Source organism: Alosa pseudoharengus, unplaced genomic scaffold (genome assembly GCF_046254945.1).
Source record: "Alosa pseudoharengus isolate Yale_2024_CS ecotype anadromous, Long Island Sound unplaced genomic scaffold, YU_APseudo_1.1 YU_APseudo_1.1_scf_2, whole genome shotgun sequence".
NCBI lineage: Eukaryota > Metazoa > Chordata > Actinopteri > Clupeiformes > Clupeidae > Alosa > Alosa pseudoharengus.
This window is the reverse complement of record NW_027468663.1, coordinates 38,675,314-38,693,721: the sequence shown is the minus strand read 5'-3', so window position 1 is coordinate 38,693,721 and position 18,408 is coordinate 38,675,314. Positions and strand designations below refer to the sequence as shown.

Below are 18,408 nucleotides of genomic sequence, written 5' to 3'. Positions count from 1 at the left end.
TAATGCAAGTATTTTGGAAGAGGTAATCTGGATGTTCAGTTCACACAATTGACTTGTACATTAGATGATATGACCTCATGTGAGGATAATATATCAGTTTGAGGTGATAAAATATAGATGAACATATGGCTAATTTATCAAAGGTGCTCTAAAAGTGACAATGAACTAAACATGTCTGTGGCTTTTGAATTGAAAGAGGCAGCCAACTATTGAAAACATAAAAGAAATCCAGTACTAAATGAGTGGGCGGTAGACATTAGATGTGCTTTAGAAAATCTTACCCTCCAGATTAGGAACACACCCTTTATGGAGGAGAGATGTAACACACACCAAGATGAGGTGCTGGCTACCGGTGTGTGTATATCTAAAGTAAGAGAAGGAAGGTGCCGCACAAGTAAATGAAAAAATGTTTGATAGGCGATAACGTTTCGGCCTACAAGGCCTTCATCAGATCGCATGTAATGCATTCAGACAAAAATCTAGGAACACACCCTTCACACGACATTATAATACACCCACCCCTGTTTAAAGGTGTGTGGAGGGCCACTGTGGAAGGTGTCAATTGACCACTTGTAAAAGGTGTGAATGGCTGGGATGGACTGAGTATATAACCACTCCTCTGCACACACATAGAGAGAGAAAGAGAAGATCTGTGCTGCTGCTACCATGGGCTTTGACCACTTCTGCCGTGTGACTTTAGGGCTGAAGACGCCTGCGCTTTCCAAGCAGCCCCAGAGCCCCCTGCAGAGGAGTGCGTCCACGCGCCTCAACAGAGCCTCCGCCGCCGCCACAGGTAAGGACAAGTACTGGTGCTCACACCTCTGTGTCCGTTTGTGTCCGTGTCCTCTGTGTTGTACACCTGCTTTGTCTGTCTTAGTAGTTATACTATTTGCGTTAGTGATCCTGTTACACCAGTAAGTCCATAGTGAAGTTTTGACATTTTTCTTGTCATTATTCTCTTCGTCCACATGAGAGTCTAAGTCATTTGTGTGAGTGGAGGATCTGGCTGTGCGGACCCATGTCATCAGGGATGAAGTTGATGTTGAGCATTTCCCCATCATGTCTTTATTGCACACAGCTGTTGCAACGCTGCAGAGACACACACATGTCTCAGTGTTGATGCACATACAGTACATGCAGTCATAACTCCCCAGTGTCTCCCGTTCAGTTGGCTTTAATAGGGCAGCTCTGCTCCAAACAGCCGTTACGCAACCCACTGAAGGGGAGGTTTGTTTTCGTCTCCTGGGGACGTGTTTTGGGCTTGCGCGGGTCATAATCGCACGTCTTTCCAGCTGCTCTGCTTGCCTGCGCTGACGGAAAAGCTCTCTTGGTCCCAAAATGTATCAGGATGGCCAGCTCCTCTTTATTTTCTTTTACACGCTCCCCACCAGCATCCACCATGCATTGCAACAAACCCCAAGTCCTGTTACCTTGATTTATAAGTATAGTGTATACTCTTTTGATCCTTTGAGGGAAATTTGGTCTCTGCATTTATCCCAATCCGTGAATTAGTGAAACTAACACTCAGCACACAGTGAACACACAGTGAGGTGAAGCACACACTAATCCCGGCGCAGTGAGCTGCCTGCAACAGCAGCGGCGCTCGGGGAGCAGTGAGGGGTTAGGTGCCTTGCTCAAGGGCACTTCAGCCGTGCCTACTGGTCGGGGTCCGAACTGGCAACCCTCCGGTTACAAGTCCGAAGCGCTAACCAGTTGTCCACGGCTGCCCCAAGGAGGATCAGGATGGCCAGCTCCTCTTTTATTTATTTCACACGCTCCCCACCACCATCCATCATGCATCGCAACAAACCCCAAGTCCTGTTACCTTGATTTGATTAGCGCCAGAGGACGCGCTGTGCAGCCATGCGGCCCTGCGGCTGCTCGTGACCGTGAAGCAGTGGACAGGCCGTGTGTCCAGTGTGGTCTTGTCTCTTTGCCTCCCCTCCTTCATCCAGCTGCTGTTCACTCCACTCTCTCCACTCCACTCATGAGCCTCTCCCTCAACTCTCATACACAGCCAACATGTTTCAGCCATGTTAAATGAACCACACAAAAAGGAAAATATATTCTGAGAATTACGTAACTACTGTACATTTTATATATATTTTAATTGATTCCGAAGGGGAAATTCAAGATTCAATTTAGATTGACTTGTGCGAGATCGCCCCTCTGTTCTGATCTGAGATGCTCACAGCGTTGTCCTGTAAACCAGCAGTGGGCATGAAAACTGTCCTCAGGCCTGTGCTTAATGGATGAGTTTGGCTGAAGCTGGCCTTTTGTGTTGCTGCTCCGAGGAGCAGGTGCAGCTATTGTGTGTGCTGAGGCCCTGTGCTGTGCCTTGGCGCTGGGCATTGAGATCTGTTGTGTCTGTAACATTTGGCATATGGATGGTGAGGGGCTGCTCCCTGGCTGCTTTGAATAGTGGTGTATGGATGACTCCTTTTCTGCTGAAGAAACACATGTTCACGCCACTGTGTTTGGCATTAGAACGCTGTCTGTGGCAACGTATGGCCACATAACAAGAAAGAGTCTAGTTCAGGAGTGTTTCAGGAGAGTTTTTTTTAGTTAACATGTTTGCTATCTGTGAGTTGAGTTGGATTTCATGTCTGTCTGAGATGTTATGCATGTGAATTGGAGCTGTAATAGGTCTGACGCGGTCCAATTTGCGATGAAAGTCCTGTTGTGTTGTGGGTAAAACCGGACCCTTATACCAGTCCTTGCTCTCCTTTGATGGTATGAGTGGAGTGTGTTTTTGCATCTGGCTGCCATGTCTCTGTGTGTGTGTGTGTGTGTGTGTGTGTGTGTGTGTGTGTGTGTGTGTGTGTGTGTGTGTGTGTGTGTGTCTGTCTGTGTGCCCATTTTGTATGTTGTCCGACATCCCCAGTCTCCCAGTCTGGTAGTCCTGTCTCAGCCTTCACCACAGACTCTAATGGAGACCAGACGAGAGCGGGCAGCACCACAGGGTTGGACTTTACACAGGCTCAGGGACACACACATTCAGTTCAGACCAAAGATCTTGGAGCAGAGCACTCTAGAATCTTTGGTTCAGACTAAGTTGCAGACCAAGGACTAAGCGGTAGTAGAAAAATATATCAGAACATTTGGAAGACCTTGACCTTAACTTCTGACGTTAAGAAATGACCTGTTTGACTTTTAGGAAGACAGATACTTTTAAAGAGCTTTCCATGGTATACAGCAGGCCGAGGCCAGAACATGACCGTACCATAACTTCACAGTGAAGTATAATATTAGTAACCAGCAGAACAGGGTATGCAGACGGTAGTTATATTAGCTTAGATTAAATTTCCTCCGCACTATTTTGGGTTAATGACCTTTACAATGTGATTGAGGTATAGTCTAGAGACTAGGAGTATAGGACATCAGAGTTATGTTAATACAAAGTCATCATTATTTTCTTTATTTCATAATGTGGATGATCCTAGTTGTGGATAATTCTGTATATTTCTGAAGATGTACTTGTTTTAGTTCCAGATGTACCTGCCAGTTCTCTCTTTCTCTCTCTTTCTCTCTCTTTCTCTCTTTCTCTTACACACAACCCGTCTGTCTATGCTCTGTCCTTTTTTCCAAAAATGAATTTCTATTCCGTTTGACCTCTCCCACCCCTCAGTTCCCCTCATTCTCTAAACTCTTTACCATCTCTCGTTTTCTATCTCTCTCTATCTCTCAATCTAATTAAAACATTTTTTTATTCAAATAGACCATATTAACATCATTCGTATACTCATGTTAATATTGCCAAATCTCTCTCCCCCTCTCCCCCCTCTCTGTCTTTCTTTCTCTCGCTCTCTTTCTCTCTCTCACTTTCTCTCTCTCTCTTTCTTTCTCTCTCTTTCTCTCTGTGCTTGAGAGCGATGCTCTGTGGCCTTGGCCCTGAGAGCTGAAGGATGGGAGGGATGTGTGGCTGTAGCTCCAGATGGCTTTAATTAGCATTGGAAAGCGCTGGCGTGTCCTTCCTCTCCTCTCCTGTGAAGTGCCTGCGATCAGTACTGGAATGGGATGATTTGTGTGAAATTTTGCGCTTGACTGTGTGTGTGTGTGTGTGTGTGTGTGTGTGTGTGTGTGTCCATGCACACGTATCACAAAGCGCCATATACCATCCCCTAAAAAATACAAATCTGCCGCACACAGAACATCATGTTCATATCGTCTCCTGTAGGTTATACGTTAGGAGCTTGAATTTCCCCTTGGGGATCAATAAAGTATCTATCTATCTATCTATCTAGCTGCTTTCGAACGCATTCTCATTTTAATGTGTGTCTGTGTGTGTATGTATGCCTGGTTTAGAGCGTCTCTGGTGCTGGTGGTTTCCTAAGTGACTGAGCCACAGCAGCGGGCACTATGGATCCACAGACTGCCGCAAGCAGCTCTGCTCAACTGTAGTGTTCCCACTCATCAATATTCCAAGGCATGTCTGCAGTGTACCCCCCCCCCCAACTTTCACCCTCTCTTTCTCCCTCTCCTCCTTTCTTTCGTTCTCTGTCACAAAGAGAGACAGAAAGACAAAGACGGCCATTGACAGATCCCCGCTGCTGTAATCCTACTGTGCACTGCAGGCCTTATGCCCCACTCAGCCCCTGCACCCTCCAGGATGAGCTCAGCGTGGCACCTGCTGAAGAGACGGGAGGAGGCAGGGCTACAGAGACATCAGACGAGGTTACAAGCAGGAGTATGGAAAAGATGCTTGAGGTCCGATTCTGAGGGGTGTCAAAGCGAATGTTAGTGGAACTGTGGGGAGAGAGGGGGTTGGGGAGATGTAGGTCAAACGCACGACCTTTACCAGCCTCACATTTTAATTTCACTGTTCAATTTATTCAATTTCTATCATATTTCATCAGCTCTAACCTTGACAGCAGGCACCGGTGTCCAACATCCCTATCTTTCTCCCTGCTTTCCCTCCCCCACTTTTTTCATGAGAGAGAGAGAGAGAGCGCGTGATGTCTCTCGGCCCGCCCACTCCCCTCTGTGTGCACACTCCTCCCCCTTCCTCAGCTTCTCTGCGCTCCCTCCGTGCTCCATCCCCCCCCGCCTCCGAGCATCACTCGCTCCGGGTGAGTGGGAGTGCCAGTGCGCATGTGTGTGTGTGTGTGTGTGTGTGTGTGTGTGTGTGTGTGTGTGTGTGTGTGTGTGTATGCTATTTCTCAGAGCTGTAGTGAAGGGATGCTGAAACGGGGGCTTTGTCTGTGTGCGACTCGCTAACGGACGGCAAAGCTAGAGGATTCTGAGAGAGGCCGAGAGGATTATCTTGTCTGCACTCGCGGTGTGTTTATGCGTGTGAGTGAGTGTGTGTGAGTGTGAGTGAGCGTGCTGGAGGATTCCCTTTGAACGCCCCTCTCGTGGCTGCATCCTGTGGAAACCTCTCCATCATCCCCAGCGTTGCTTCATCACTCTCTCTCTCAGCAGCGTTTAGCACTCTTGGGCTGAAGGGTTGACGCACAAGAGCAGGACTGTTTTTTTTGGGTTTTTTTTTTTATTGTTTTTTGTTGCCTTGTTTTGGAGTGGTTTTTACCCACACACTCACACTTTCTTTCCACTCGCTGTCTCCCACCAGTTTTGGGATGTGATAGCAGAGTGGTTTTTAAGGACTGTTTGTCTTGGGTTTTGTTTTTCTTTTTTTCCCTTAATTTTCCCGTTTTTTTTCGTTTTTGCCGTGCACTCTTGGTCTACTCTTCTTGCCCTTTTGGGATTGGTTGGAATTTCTCCTTGTTTCGTCTCCCAGAGAGACGACATGTTGTGGTCACCGAGACTCTCGCTCTCCAACTTCCACGTGAAGTTGACGGCCAAGGGACTGTTCCGGAATCTCCAGTTGCTGTCAGGATGCAAGAAGACCACCGTGGTGTTTCACGCAGGTCTGTTGACCTACCCTGCCCACCAGACCTCCCTCAGTCTCCTCTCACTCTCCTCTTTTCCTCTCTTCCTCCTTCACATCTCCTCTCCCTCTCCCCTTCTCCTCTCTTCCTCCCTCTGTCTCTCCTCCCTCTCCTCTCTTCCTCCCTCTCTCTCCTCCCTCTCCTCTTCTCCTCTCTTCCTCCCTGTCTCTCCTCCCTCTCCTCTTCTCCTCTCTTCCTCCTTCACATCTCCTCTGCCTCCCACGCTCTCTGTGCTTGCTCCCGCATTCATGACACCAAGACCCGACTTGTCATTGTCTCCACTCAGTATGCCTGTTTACAAAGAGTCATTTGTGTCTTAGTGAGTGTGTGTGTGTGTGTGTGTGTGTGTGTGTGTGTGTGTGTGTGTGTGTGTGTTTCAGCATGAGTGACTCTATCGTGGCACGAGGGGGCTGGGTGAAGACTTGCCCGCTTGCGGTGCCATTTCAGTGCTGCCCATGCCCAGCGGCCACCATGTGTCTTGCCATAAATAGAAACCCACTTCTCCATCTCATCTGTGTGTGGGTGTGTGTGTGTGTGTTTGTGTGCGATGGGATGTTTTTTATATTTTTATGCTACAATTACTGCCTGTGTGTGTGTGTTATTTTTAGCACCCGTTTCATAGACTGTCAGTTTCTACGTGTAGGCCCCATTCTGCGTGCTGTGGTGTGTTTAGCTCATGCGTGTTTACTCATTCTGCTGTAGTCATTTCCCCAGTAGGCGCAGGGCTCACGTGGCCGACTGTGGAATGTGCTCCATCTTTAAAGGTTTAGAGACCTAGTTGTGCTCGCAGGCGCACGGGCAGAATGTAGGTTAGTTCAGGCTTTAGTCACTGCCGGTTCATGCCAGGATGTCCGCTCTGTGCAACAGTAATCTAGATGTGCGCACACTCCTAAAACACACACACACACACACACACACACACACACACACATACACACAAAAAAAAACAGTTTTTTTCTCTCTCATGCTTGTTGTCTTTCTGCCTCACCCCACATTTCTCTGGCAGTGGGTACTTCACAGATGAGCTCAGGAGATTTGAGGGAATTGATCAAAATCTGCATCAGTGATTTGGCCAGATTAACGTCTGTTCTGTTTGGATAAAAGGCAGCTGTGCTGGTTAATTCCACATAGCTCCTTATCTGAATGTCCAACTTTATTAAGTCTTTTGAGAAATTGGATGTCATTTTTATTTACGTAAGTGATGAAGTGAATTCTCAGATTGTCCATTGTGGTGTTCTTAGGGTGTTACATGTCCTGTGCTGTGCACTGAACAGAGGATGGATAAGCAGTTTTAAAATGAAAGACTCCTATACTTGCAGAGAAAGTGAATTCATATTTTTTTATTGGGCACATCCATGGGTAAACCCACACTTTAGGAATCCCATCGCGCCTTGTCATATAGCCGGGCCCACATGAGCCATCATCCAGTCACATTCACACACATCATCCAGCAGCCGTTTTATCTCCATATATGTGTTACCATGGCGACTGTCGTGTGGGAGGATGACGTCAGGTGTGTGCCAGCTCTGCACACCCACCACACAACGCCGTCTTCTCAAACAGGGCTTCAGAGCACAGAGCACAAGCTGGCCCAGGCCTGTAAACGCACAGAGGAAACGCCTGGATGCTCAGGCTGCGTCCATCCTACATGAAAGATCTGTTTTTCTGCTTCTGTGGGGTCGTGTTTATCCAAATCTGATCAACCTTACTGGAAAAAAAAACTGGCTCTCAGTAAATACCCTGTTCCTAAATACTTCATCCATAGCTTTGATAAAGCGTCACGAAAATCCTCTCACATGTTTGGATGCCCATTGCCACCATGTCTCTGAAACTCTTTTCTGTGCACCTAGTGTGGTTGGGCCTGGGTGCTCCTATGCTAGGATTGTAAATGCCGTCCCTCTCACATTCTTCATCTCCTGAATTTGAGATTAATCTGCCAGAGGTGCCGGGCCTCGCCCCTCTAATCCCCTGTGCAGATTAACACCTTGCAGCGGACACATCTTCAGGCACAATGCTGAGGTGTGTGTGAGCTATTAAACTGTGCTGTTCAACCTGTGTCTCGTCAATTCTCATCTCTATCTCTATCTGTCTCTCTCTCTCTCTCTCTCTCTCTCTCTCTCTCTCTCTCTCTCTCTCTCTCTCTCTCTCTCTCTCGATCTATTTCTTTTCCAATTAAAAAATCAAGCCACTTATTGGATGAAAGTGTGGTGTACAGAAAAAGAGGGATATTGACTCAAATTAAAGATATCAGGGGGCAACACGATGAACAAAGATGTTTGAATACATGAATATGCATATCTTGAGGCTATTCAGGTAACATCCATAGGTACAAAGCACTCTCATAGCACTCTCAAGGTGTACTGCATCTCATTTGCACTCACTTTCCCTCTTTCACTCTCTCTCTTGCTCTTTCTCTCCCTCTCCCTCTCTCCTGTTCTCTGGAGTGTGAGGTGATAGCTCAGCCGACCCTCTCTTTAATCCTGTGTTAATCTCCCTCAGAAGTGGGTCTCTTTGTAATGCATTGTCCAGTGAGCGCCAGACAGGGAGAGTCCTCTTTTTCTGATGAACGTCTGTAGTCCTCTTTGCCATCTCTCTCTTCTCTCTTCTCTCTCTCTCTCTCTCTCTCTCGCTCTCTCTCTCTCTCTCTCTCTCTCTCTCTCTCTCTCTCTCTCTCTCGCTGCTTACTCCCTGTCTGTCCATCAAAGACCATCTTTTTAAAGATTCCACACTGGTTATGCTTTCCCTACATGTCTTTTCTTTACATCACTCAGAAGACATCTTCTCGTGTATAGTCTTGTATAGTAAATGTGGATGCACTTCAGTAGTATTGGTCATCCTGAGTCTCGCAGATGCAGTAGCTTTTCGGAGCCTGAATGGGCTGTTGTGTAAGGGAGACCCAGAGGGCCAGCAGGATGTGATGAGAGGATGTCATAATGGGAAGTGTGGTGCTGTTTTGAGATGTGATGAGAGAGCACTGGTGCATGGCATAGAGGCACACACACAGGAGGCATTTCAGTGGTGGGGGTGTGGGCCAGGGGGTGACTTATGTGGAACGTGTGCATGTGTGCACATGTGTGTATGCGTGCGAGTGTGTGTGTGTGTGTGTGTGTGTGTTTGTGTGTATATATGTGTGTGTGTGCGCGTGCGTGTGCGTGGTTTAGAGTGTATGCGCTCACATTTTCCACCCGGTCTGTCTTTACATGTTTCTGCCAAGACACAAACATACCCCCCCCCCCCACCACCACCACCACCACACCACACCCCAGCCCCCCTCTTGTTCCCTCCCCAGAGAGACCCTTGTCTACTCCGCCACCCTCCCCTCTCCTCCAGACCCTGTAATAGTGGGCTAGCCGTGTGGCGCTGTGGCGCGCTGCCTCGTGTGTGGTGTGGCCGGCTGGCTCCTCTGTAATGACGTCCCTGGTGTTTTGTATTACAGGCCATGGAGGTAGCCGCCTCTCACAGCAGCCAGACTGGGCTCAGGCTCTCTGCGTCCCCAATCAGCTTCAGCTGGGTAACGCACACTGGTCCAGTCCACTCCATTCCACTCTGTCATCACACACACACACACACACACCAACGCATCACTGTTACGTCCACACACACAGCTGCACTGTATGCCAACACAGATCTCACAGATCAACAAGCCCTGTTCCGACATGTCCTTCTCCTCAAAACGTTCCTAACTGTCCTGTTGGTGAGACCGAGGCAGTTTCAAAGCCTCATTCAGTGCCATCATGGGCTTCAGGAAAAGCCTTTGCCCCCCCCCCCCCCCCCTCCCCCTCACACTTGGAGCACTGCCAGTACTGGTCACACACACCGCCTCCTCTGGATTTAGAGAAGCACTTCTGGCCTGTGTCATGCTGCTGACCTCAGCATATTTGACACTGAAGCTGATTCAGTCATGTTTTATCCATAGTGATCTTATCGAGCCAGGCATCCATGTAGTGTGACCCAGACCCCACATGAGCTGCTGCCGTGCGCTAGTCTATGCAGCCATAAGAGCAAGCGCCTCTTGGCCTTCATTTGAACTGTGGGAACGGTTGATAAGGGAGCTTTCTTTGCTTTGCCTCCAGTGGCGTGACCATGATTGGGGGTGTAGCGTTTAGTCAGTGACTGAGCTGTATTTTTTTGGCAGTAATTGCCTGTAATGGGATGAGACGTTCCGGTGTGGGGCGCCACAGGGAAGTCGTGTTGATGTGGGCGAGGAGTGGGGGGTAGCGCACCTAGCCTCATTTTCCAGGATGTTATTGTTTACCGCCCCAATCTCGGTTCTGCACCATTTGTTTATTTGTTTTTGTAAATGGCGCTTTGAGCGGTTGGCCACAGCTGCCTGCATGGGCCTGTCTGTTTATTGATCTGGGCGGTTTGATGTGTGGCCCATGAGAGGGGAGCCCTCAAGTGGCGCGCTCTGAGTGAGATGAAAGGAGTCCCCAGCACTGTGGCGTGCTGGCACAGGACACCCAGCCAGGGCACGCTCATGGAAGCAGAGAGAAAAAGTGTGTGTGTGTGTGTGTGTTGTACCTCTGTTCCTGCCATGTGTGGGAGTTGAGTAGTCCAGTGTCTCCTGTTATTCTCCAGGTCATTATCTCTCGGAGAGCTAATTACACCCTAACCCAAGCTCAGCTCACCACCAGTAGAGCTTCTCTGTCTTTCCCTGTCTCTCTCCCCCTCTCCCTCTCTCTCTCTCTCTCTCTCTCTCTCTCTCTCTCTCCCTCTCTCCCTCCCTCATTCCTTCTCTTCCTCTCAACCCTTCATTTGCCAGAATAATATCCACCCCCGGAACATCCGACGTGCTATGACATGATGGCTTAGACAAGTTTACGTTGGCATCAAACAAACAGTCTGCTTGACTACAGGGATTTGATGTTCAAAGTGTCAGCGCTGCCCCTAGCTGCCCACTCTATTCTCACTGCCCCCTTACTGCACAGCCCACCACCACCACTCCGCTACAGCAAACAAAGCAGTGCACACCAAAGATTCTAGAACAGAGCTCCGCTCTAGAATCTTTGGTGCGCACTTTCAGAAGGAGCAAACAGAATGGCAGCAACACTGGCATCTGCTCTGCCACTTACGTCCGCCATCTTGAATCATACACTGTTGTCCTCTCCTGTGGGTCAGTCCACAGAGGCCTTCATCATCACCACGTAACCATCATCATCATCATCATCACCCATGTGGACAGCTCTCCTCTCTGGAGCCTGGCTGTCCTCATGGCGATCTCAGTAGTACTGTTATGGGAGGCTGCGGTCAGCCATGTTTTGAGGCGAGGGCACAGAGTCAGGCAGCGACAGCACAAGAGCCGCCGGCGAAAGGGGCGAGTGATGGAAATGCAGCCTCATCGCCCTGTTCAATTGGTGCAGAATTGGCCCTGCTTAGAGCTCAGCCGAGGGATTTAGCGGCTTTATCTGGCAACCTGCTGTGGGAGAATAAAGGCGTTATGTTTTCAAATAGCTGTTCTTAAATTATTCAAGACGAATGGTATACAGTACATGCGGTGTGTGTGTGTAAATTATTCACCGGCGTCGTTTAGGTTTAGTGACCGTTTTTATTTATATGTTCCTGTCAGACTCCACTCAAGAGTGGCCATAAAATGAGCCCATCCTGAGGGTGAACATACGTGCATACTCACACACTCATATTTCTTCCAAATGGAGTTCAACGTTTGGGCTAGATGAAGTAATGGGAATAGAAAAGTACTGCACAGATGTTCTTTTAAATGAGTGTGAATTGATATGATTATTAATATTAAATTAGTTGCTGGGGGGAACATGCTGATCACTGCAGTCGGAGACACTGGCGTAGACATCAGAATGATCAAATGAAAGGGCGTCAGAGGAAAGTGTGTTTGTGTGTGTGTGTGAGAGATAGAGAGGGAGCGAGAGAGAGAGGGAGAGAGAGATAATTTGACAGAGGGACAGAGATAGAGAGGAAGAGGGAGGAACAAATAAATGTTGGGCACTATAGTGTTTGTATGCTCACTTGGCAGTGCCATATTTTTTATAGCTGTGGTGATGGATGCCTTTAATTAAACCGCATGAAGAAGGGTGATTACATTATTAACTTTGAGTCCTCATGGCACACTGATACTTTCCTCATATGCTTCTGCACATTGGTGTGTCTATAATCCACATACATAGCCTGTGTGTGACGACGCTTGGTGAGGTATTAGACATGTGTGATGGATGGCTGTCCTGTGTTGTGTACATGCCTCAGCTGAGGCATCTTCCTGTTCTGCCGAGATGGTGGTGTCCGAGTTGATCTCCCTAGCAACAGGCTCCAGTGAGGTAGCTATGTATAAATGGAGTGTTGTGTGTACATGGCGAGAGGCTGTGGTGATTGGATGATGACCAGAAAGCCGCCAGCAGAGGGCAATCTAAAAATACAAATGCCCCTCTGCGCTCTGAACTGTTGAAGGACATGAACATGCAAATAAAACACATCAAAGATACTAACATGATACTAATATTTTTTAAAGTATATTTTTTTGGGCTTTTTATGCCTTTAATGATAGGACAGTGGAGAGTGACAGGAAGTGAATGGGAGAGAGAGCAGGGGAGGGATCCGGACCACAGGACGGGAATCGAACCCGGGTCGCCGGCGTATAGTGCAGGTGCCCCAGCCTGTTGCATCACAGCTGGGGCCTTGTTTCAATTCTTTAATCCTCATATACTATTTTTCATGAGGCACATAGTTGATTTTGGGCCCACTTAAGTGTCTTGTGCATCTCTTGCTGTGCAGGACAGGTGATAACAGTTTGCCACTTCTATGACAAAAGTTGTTCTGACACCTGATTGCTGTTAGAGAAAGTGAGAAAGCCTCCCCTCTGGGAAAACATACCCTGTCCCCCACACCTTGTTATCTGAATGGGTGCAGTGGGAGGGTGAAAGCACTTAGTAAGGGAAATAACAAGAACTTTTACACATTACATTATAAAAATAGGAAGGAATATCCGCACGCAAGCTCCCCTTCTCTTTGTTTGTTAGAGTTACACCATAAGTGACGTTTTGAGCTTTAAGCTCTTCATCAGATCAGTCTAGATCAGAGTCAGTCAGATCACCCAGCACCTACTATACTTTGTTTGGATTACACATTACATTATGGAAACATTATAATATTTTTTTGCATAATGCCTCAAAAACCCAAATCAGGTTTCGGTTCATCAGCCTCTGGAAGTGACTATTATCTTAGCAGACCCGAACTGTGAATAAGCCATGGTAGGATAATACAGACTTTGAGTGATCTAGTCTAGTTTCAGCTCCAGTTTATTTGTAGCACAGCTTCTGACAGACTTCCTGTGCTTCAAGACATCATATTTTCTGTCAGCATGGACAGGAAAGCCTCTCTTGGGGTCCTTATTGCCAGGCATATTAGATGCAGCGGTAATGCACTGTAAATGTACCCCCCACCCCCACCCTTCCATCTTACTGTACAATGCATCTTCATTAGGAAACAATCCCAGAATGCATCTTGGCCATTTGTGTTTCAGGGAAGCTCTGGAGGTTTCTCTGCCAGGGCGTGTGCACTTCATCTGCGTGTCTGTGTTGTGTTTGTCTGTTTATTTGTATGTTTGTTTGTGTATGTTTGTTGTTTGTAGTCTTTATATGTGAAGTATCACCCAGCTAAGTGTGTGGATAGTGAGCTGCCTGTGTACATTGGGGAGGGAAGGTCGCTATGCTAAACGTCGTGGCCACTCTGAACGTTGGACATTGCTGTCTTGCAGTGGACAAGAACAAGCCTAGGCAGGCAGCATCAGCTCCAGCTCCGGCGCCCGGGTCCTCTCCATCGGCTCCCCCGGCTCCAGTGGCCTCACCGCGGGCAGCAGGGACCCAGGCCAGCGTGCTGCCGGAGCCCCCAGCGCCGGCGGAGAAGCCCCTGGGCATTGCCCACTACAGGCAGCAGTGCGAGAGGAAGAGCCAGTGCATCCAGCAGCTCCGCAAGCTCCTGCTGTCCGGCAACCGACACCTGGAGGCTCTCGCCCTGGTGGTCCAGCACGTCTTTGCCGAGGTGAGGACTGACATCTACCTTCAATTGATCAATGTTTTATTTCGATTTATGCTTCCTGTATTTTTTCCTGTAACCCTTGTGTTCTCGGCATAAAATAGTTAGATAAGGAAGTGCTGGTTAATATGGTGTCGTATTTCACGGGCTTCCATCAATATGTGTGTGTCTGGTGTAGGAATGTTCAGTCTTTCATATGTAAAGTAAACAACATTCTGTGGGTTTGTATAATGCTGCAGGAGCTGTTTGGCTGCATTTACAGGCTGGTTTTCATTTTCTGGTTAACATACAGAAGTTGTTGTTCACATATCAGTCCTATAATGTCATCAAGTATTGCTTGTTTTAGTTTGTATGTGTTTTTACATTTCACCATTCAAGAGATGACATTTGGCGGGCATCAACAGTGCATTGTTTACATACCAAGATTGTCATGCATGACCAATGCATCTCCCTAGCCTACTGTAATGCATGACATGTACAGTACTCTTTACAGAAACAGATATTTATGTGTTATCTGTGTGTTAAACTAAACACACACCACATAGTAACATGTAATACTTTGCACAAGTACTAGCCATACAACATTAACAATCACCAAAAAAGAGTATCAGCAGGTAAAAACACCATTTGAGGTTTTAATGTTAAATTTGATGTTACATAATGTTTTAAAGGATATGCACATATACACATTGTGATGCACAATTCTTCAACAAAGGACTTTTAAAAAAGTTAAAACAGAAAATCATTGTGTTCATTCATTCTGCTGATGTAAATAGTCGTCACCCCTCCTCAGTTGTTATCCTACTGTATACTCAGCAGCACTGTTTAGGAGAGTAGAAAACTGTAGGATGAAGATCCTGTTTTCAATGCTGTGGATTTTATTCTCAACATGGCAGAAATCCCTGTATGTTTGTACAATGGAATTGGCTTATCCAGATCTAGGTGTGGCTCCTGCACCTTACTGTTCATCCATATGGATAGTGCCCAGACATGGAGTATTTGCAGAGTAAATCTCGCAGTCTTTGTGTCAACTTGCAAATATTTGCTCGTTTTACTTTAGTCCTGTCACCGCCCAGCAGGCAACTGACACTGTAAGGCTTATTCAATGACTGAGAGAAAGGGTGAGGGAGGGAGCGAGGAGCCATTAGATCGTGGCGTGGAGCTAGTACTCAGGACTCTTCTTGAGTTTTCTCCTCATTTTCCCAAAGACAATTTGTTGAACCAGAGCTAAACATTAATTGCATGCCCTTTCACATGACTGGTGTGAATAGCCTCCTGGGTGCACTGCTACCCCCTCCCCTTCCTCAGTGTGGTATGAGAAGTGATCCTCTGATGGTGAACTGCAGCCCTGACAATCCATTCAGGGAAGGCTTCGCCTCTTCAGAAACATTATGGATTCTTCTGTTTAAAGTCACACTTGGTGGGGGGAACATTCCTGGAATTGTTGTGGGCTTGTTGTGTTTCCCTCCTGCCTTGAAGTCTCGTCTTCGGCGGATTCAGTGCAGAACTCTGTTTTCACACCCTCTTCAGGGCTATGTCTAGGGATGCAGCCCTGCGGTTTGTGAATAAGATGGTCTCAACGTAAATTGACTGGGAGAGAACAAAATGAGTTCACAGTGAAAGTGGTAGTCACTGCAAGCACGTCTCTCCTCTTGGTGGATCCATTGGCTACGGGGGAAACGGGAATGTCTTGCCTTTGGCTTTGTTAGCTAAATGGTGCTCTGAGGACTATAGATCACCCAGCATATTGAGGAGGTGTCTCTGCTTAACCAAACATCTCTGGAATGCTTATCCACAGTCTCAGACTGGTTAACTATTTGGCCCAGGCCTGCCTGATGGGGAATATCTGAGGTGGAAATTCAGTGCGTGTGTGCACAAATGTGTGGGGGTTTTAGGCGATAACTCTCTCCCGTTATGTGTCAAAACAGGCAACCCCAAGGAGGAGGCTCTTGCAGCCACTAAATTCTCCTAAATTAGTCAAATAAGTGCAATTGCAGCAGCCATGTCGGTCATCCTCTGATAATGAAAGCCCACCCAGGTCTCTAATTACCTGAATTGCCATTTGAGGATTAACACATTAATTTGCAGGCAAGGGACCTGACACCTGTGGGTTATCTGTGTCTGTGTGTCTGTGTGTGTGTGTGTGTGTGTGTGTGTGTGTGTGTGTGTGTGCGCGCGCGCGTGTGTGAAGATAGCTGGATCTAGGCCCTTCACTCCCCTGTCAAACAAGTTGCCTGCATCTTTTTTTCCCAACTTTATCTTATATCTCATTTTTGGCTTGTGAATCTCTTGTTGGGTTTCCTTGTGGATCACAGATGTTTTTTCTTTCTAACATTCTCCTTGTTGTATTGTGTGTGAGAGGGAAGCTTGGCAGGAACTCCAGTACATTGTTTAAAGTGGCAAACATCTAACAAAAGTCTGTTTATCTCATTTGTTTGGCATATTACCTCTTGATTCCGTTTTCTCATTGGTAGTGTCTTGCTTTCCGAATCTGTCCTTGTAAAGCAAAATGGCATCATGGGTGATCCTGACCTGATCCTATCTCTGCTGATAAACCAGCCTCCGGTTAGCCCCTTGTGAGAGAGACAGACAAGTCAAGTCACTTTATTTGTATAGCAAAGTGCTTCACAGGTATTAAGGCAGATAGGTAGTTAACTGTATACATATAGGTAAAAGAGGAGCCCAGAGTTATAATAGGATAAAAAATGAAATAAAATATAAGTCTTAAAATACAGGTCTTTAAATTGGATTTAAAACTAGCAACTGTGGGACAGGACTTGATGTGTGGTGGAAGGGTGTTCCAGAGCCTTGGGGCAATTACAGAAAAGACCTGGTCGCCTTTTGTTTTAAGTCTTGAATTGAGGGACTGTGAGAAGCTATTTAGAAGAAGACGAAGAGTAAGGGGATAGCAATGAGCTAGTCCATTGAGGGCTTCAAAAACAAAAAGTTATATTTTAATATCTATTCCATGCTTTATAGGTAGCCAGTGCAACTGCGCCAGGACAGGTGTGATGTGCTCTCTTCTTAGACAGACAGGGAATCCAACAGACAGACAGTCAAGAGAGTAAGGGGTGGTGTGTGTGTGTGTGTGTGTGTGTGTGTGTGTGTGTGTGTGTAGGGGGTGGGTTATTGGTAAGGAATGCTCCAGCTGCCTTGTGAAGCCTAGAGTTTGGCTCCAGGACAGAGGCGTGTCTGTGCATCTCACCTGCCAGCTGTTTGGCTGCTGAAAGAACTGGTGGCCCCCCAAGGCAGTGCATTAACTCCCCACATAGACGTGCACCACATTATTTTACTTTATTATACCACATTATTTTACCTCTTTTTATTGGTTATGAGGGTGTGTGGTGGACTTTAAGTATTATGAACATAAGCAAGAATGTATACCTGCATCAAGAAACTCCAGTTCATTTTGAGGAATGATTTAAACTGTGGTTTTTCTCTTTGTCAATGTAGAGGTCTTGCCTACTAGGGTGTGGTTAACTATGACCTGAGGCTCTGCATGTTGTTCTGGTGCTTCATTGCACTGTACATTGTTTGCATGCGTGAAAGGATTACACAAGTCTTCCCCGTGTCATAATTTAATGTAATTGTTAACAGTCTCAGTAGATACCCATGGGCACTGAGATGAGCTCTGTTGTGTTTAGTGTTGGAGAAGCCGACACAGAGAGAGTGTGCTACGCTGGGAGACCACATAATCCTTCTCTTGAGACTGCACAGTTCTCTGAGTTTGGCCTGAGGACTTTCAAAGCATGCACAAACATCCTCCCTTTCTTTCTTTCTCTCTCTCGCTCTCTCTCTCTCTCTCTCTTTCTCTCTCTCACTCTCCTCTCTCTTTCTCTTTCTCTTTCTTGCATATACCAACTTCTTAATCTGAAAATACTTAGATAATCCTGTGTGGTATCTTATCTGCTGGGGCTCTTGTGGTGTGGTCTGAAATGAACCCAAACTTAAAATGGAACTTCTACAATCTTGCCAAGATAACCTGCCTCAATCCAGTAGCTCCTAATGTGTCCAGTGCCGTCATTTTGTTATTGTAGTTCACCAGTGCCTGCAGGGTGAGGGTGTTTGTGAAATCAGCCTTTACCAGCTTCTAGTCGAAGTCCAGTAGGTCCTGTCTCAGGCTAATCTGGCGTGCTTCCAGTCCAGCTGCTTCCCTTCATCTGCAACCAATCTGGGTCCTGGTCCGGTCAGCACGTTCCCATTCACTCACAGTGATCTCAGACAACCTGGAAAGACACTGGTGGGCATTACTACCTGAGGGAATGGCCCGCTGCAAGACTAGGCTGTCTCTTGGTCCATTGTGTACGCTGTGCTGTTCTCATTGATCAAACCCATGAACTTTGACTCTAAATTCTGATTGACCTTCAAACTATGCCTTTTGTATAGACCCTTTCCCTCTTTTTCTTTGGAGAATGTTTTCATTAGATTAGAGTCTGTGTTTAGCCTCCTCTCCCCTCCCACAGTTTGACTCTTCCTCTTTCTTGTCATCTTCTCCCTGCCCTTCTATTAGGGTGAATACGGC

At 47.0% G+C, this 18,408-nt stretch overlaps 1 protein-coding gene across 1 annotated transcript in view; it reads left to right on the top strand.

Annotated features, from left to right (window-relative positions):
• The window catches only part of LOC143134508 (microtubule-associated tumor suppressor 1 homolog A-like), a 39,209-nt gene that overhangs the window by 8,511 nt on the left and 12,290 nt on the right, over positions 1-18,408 (top strand). The window contains exons 4-5 of the mRNA XM_076294930.1: positions 701-793; positions 13,609-13,892. Of these exons, the coding sequence (XP_076151045.1) occupies positions 701-793; positions 13,609-13,892 (377 nt within the window). The remainder of the gene's footprint in view (positions 1-700; positions 794-13,608; positions 13,893-18,408) is intronic.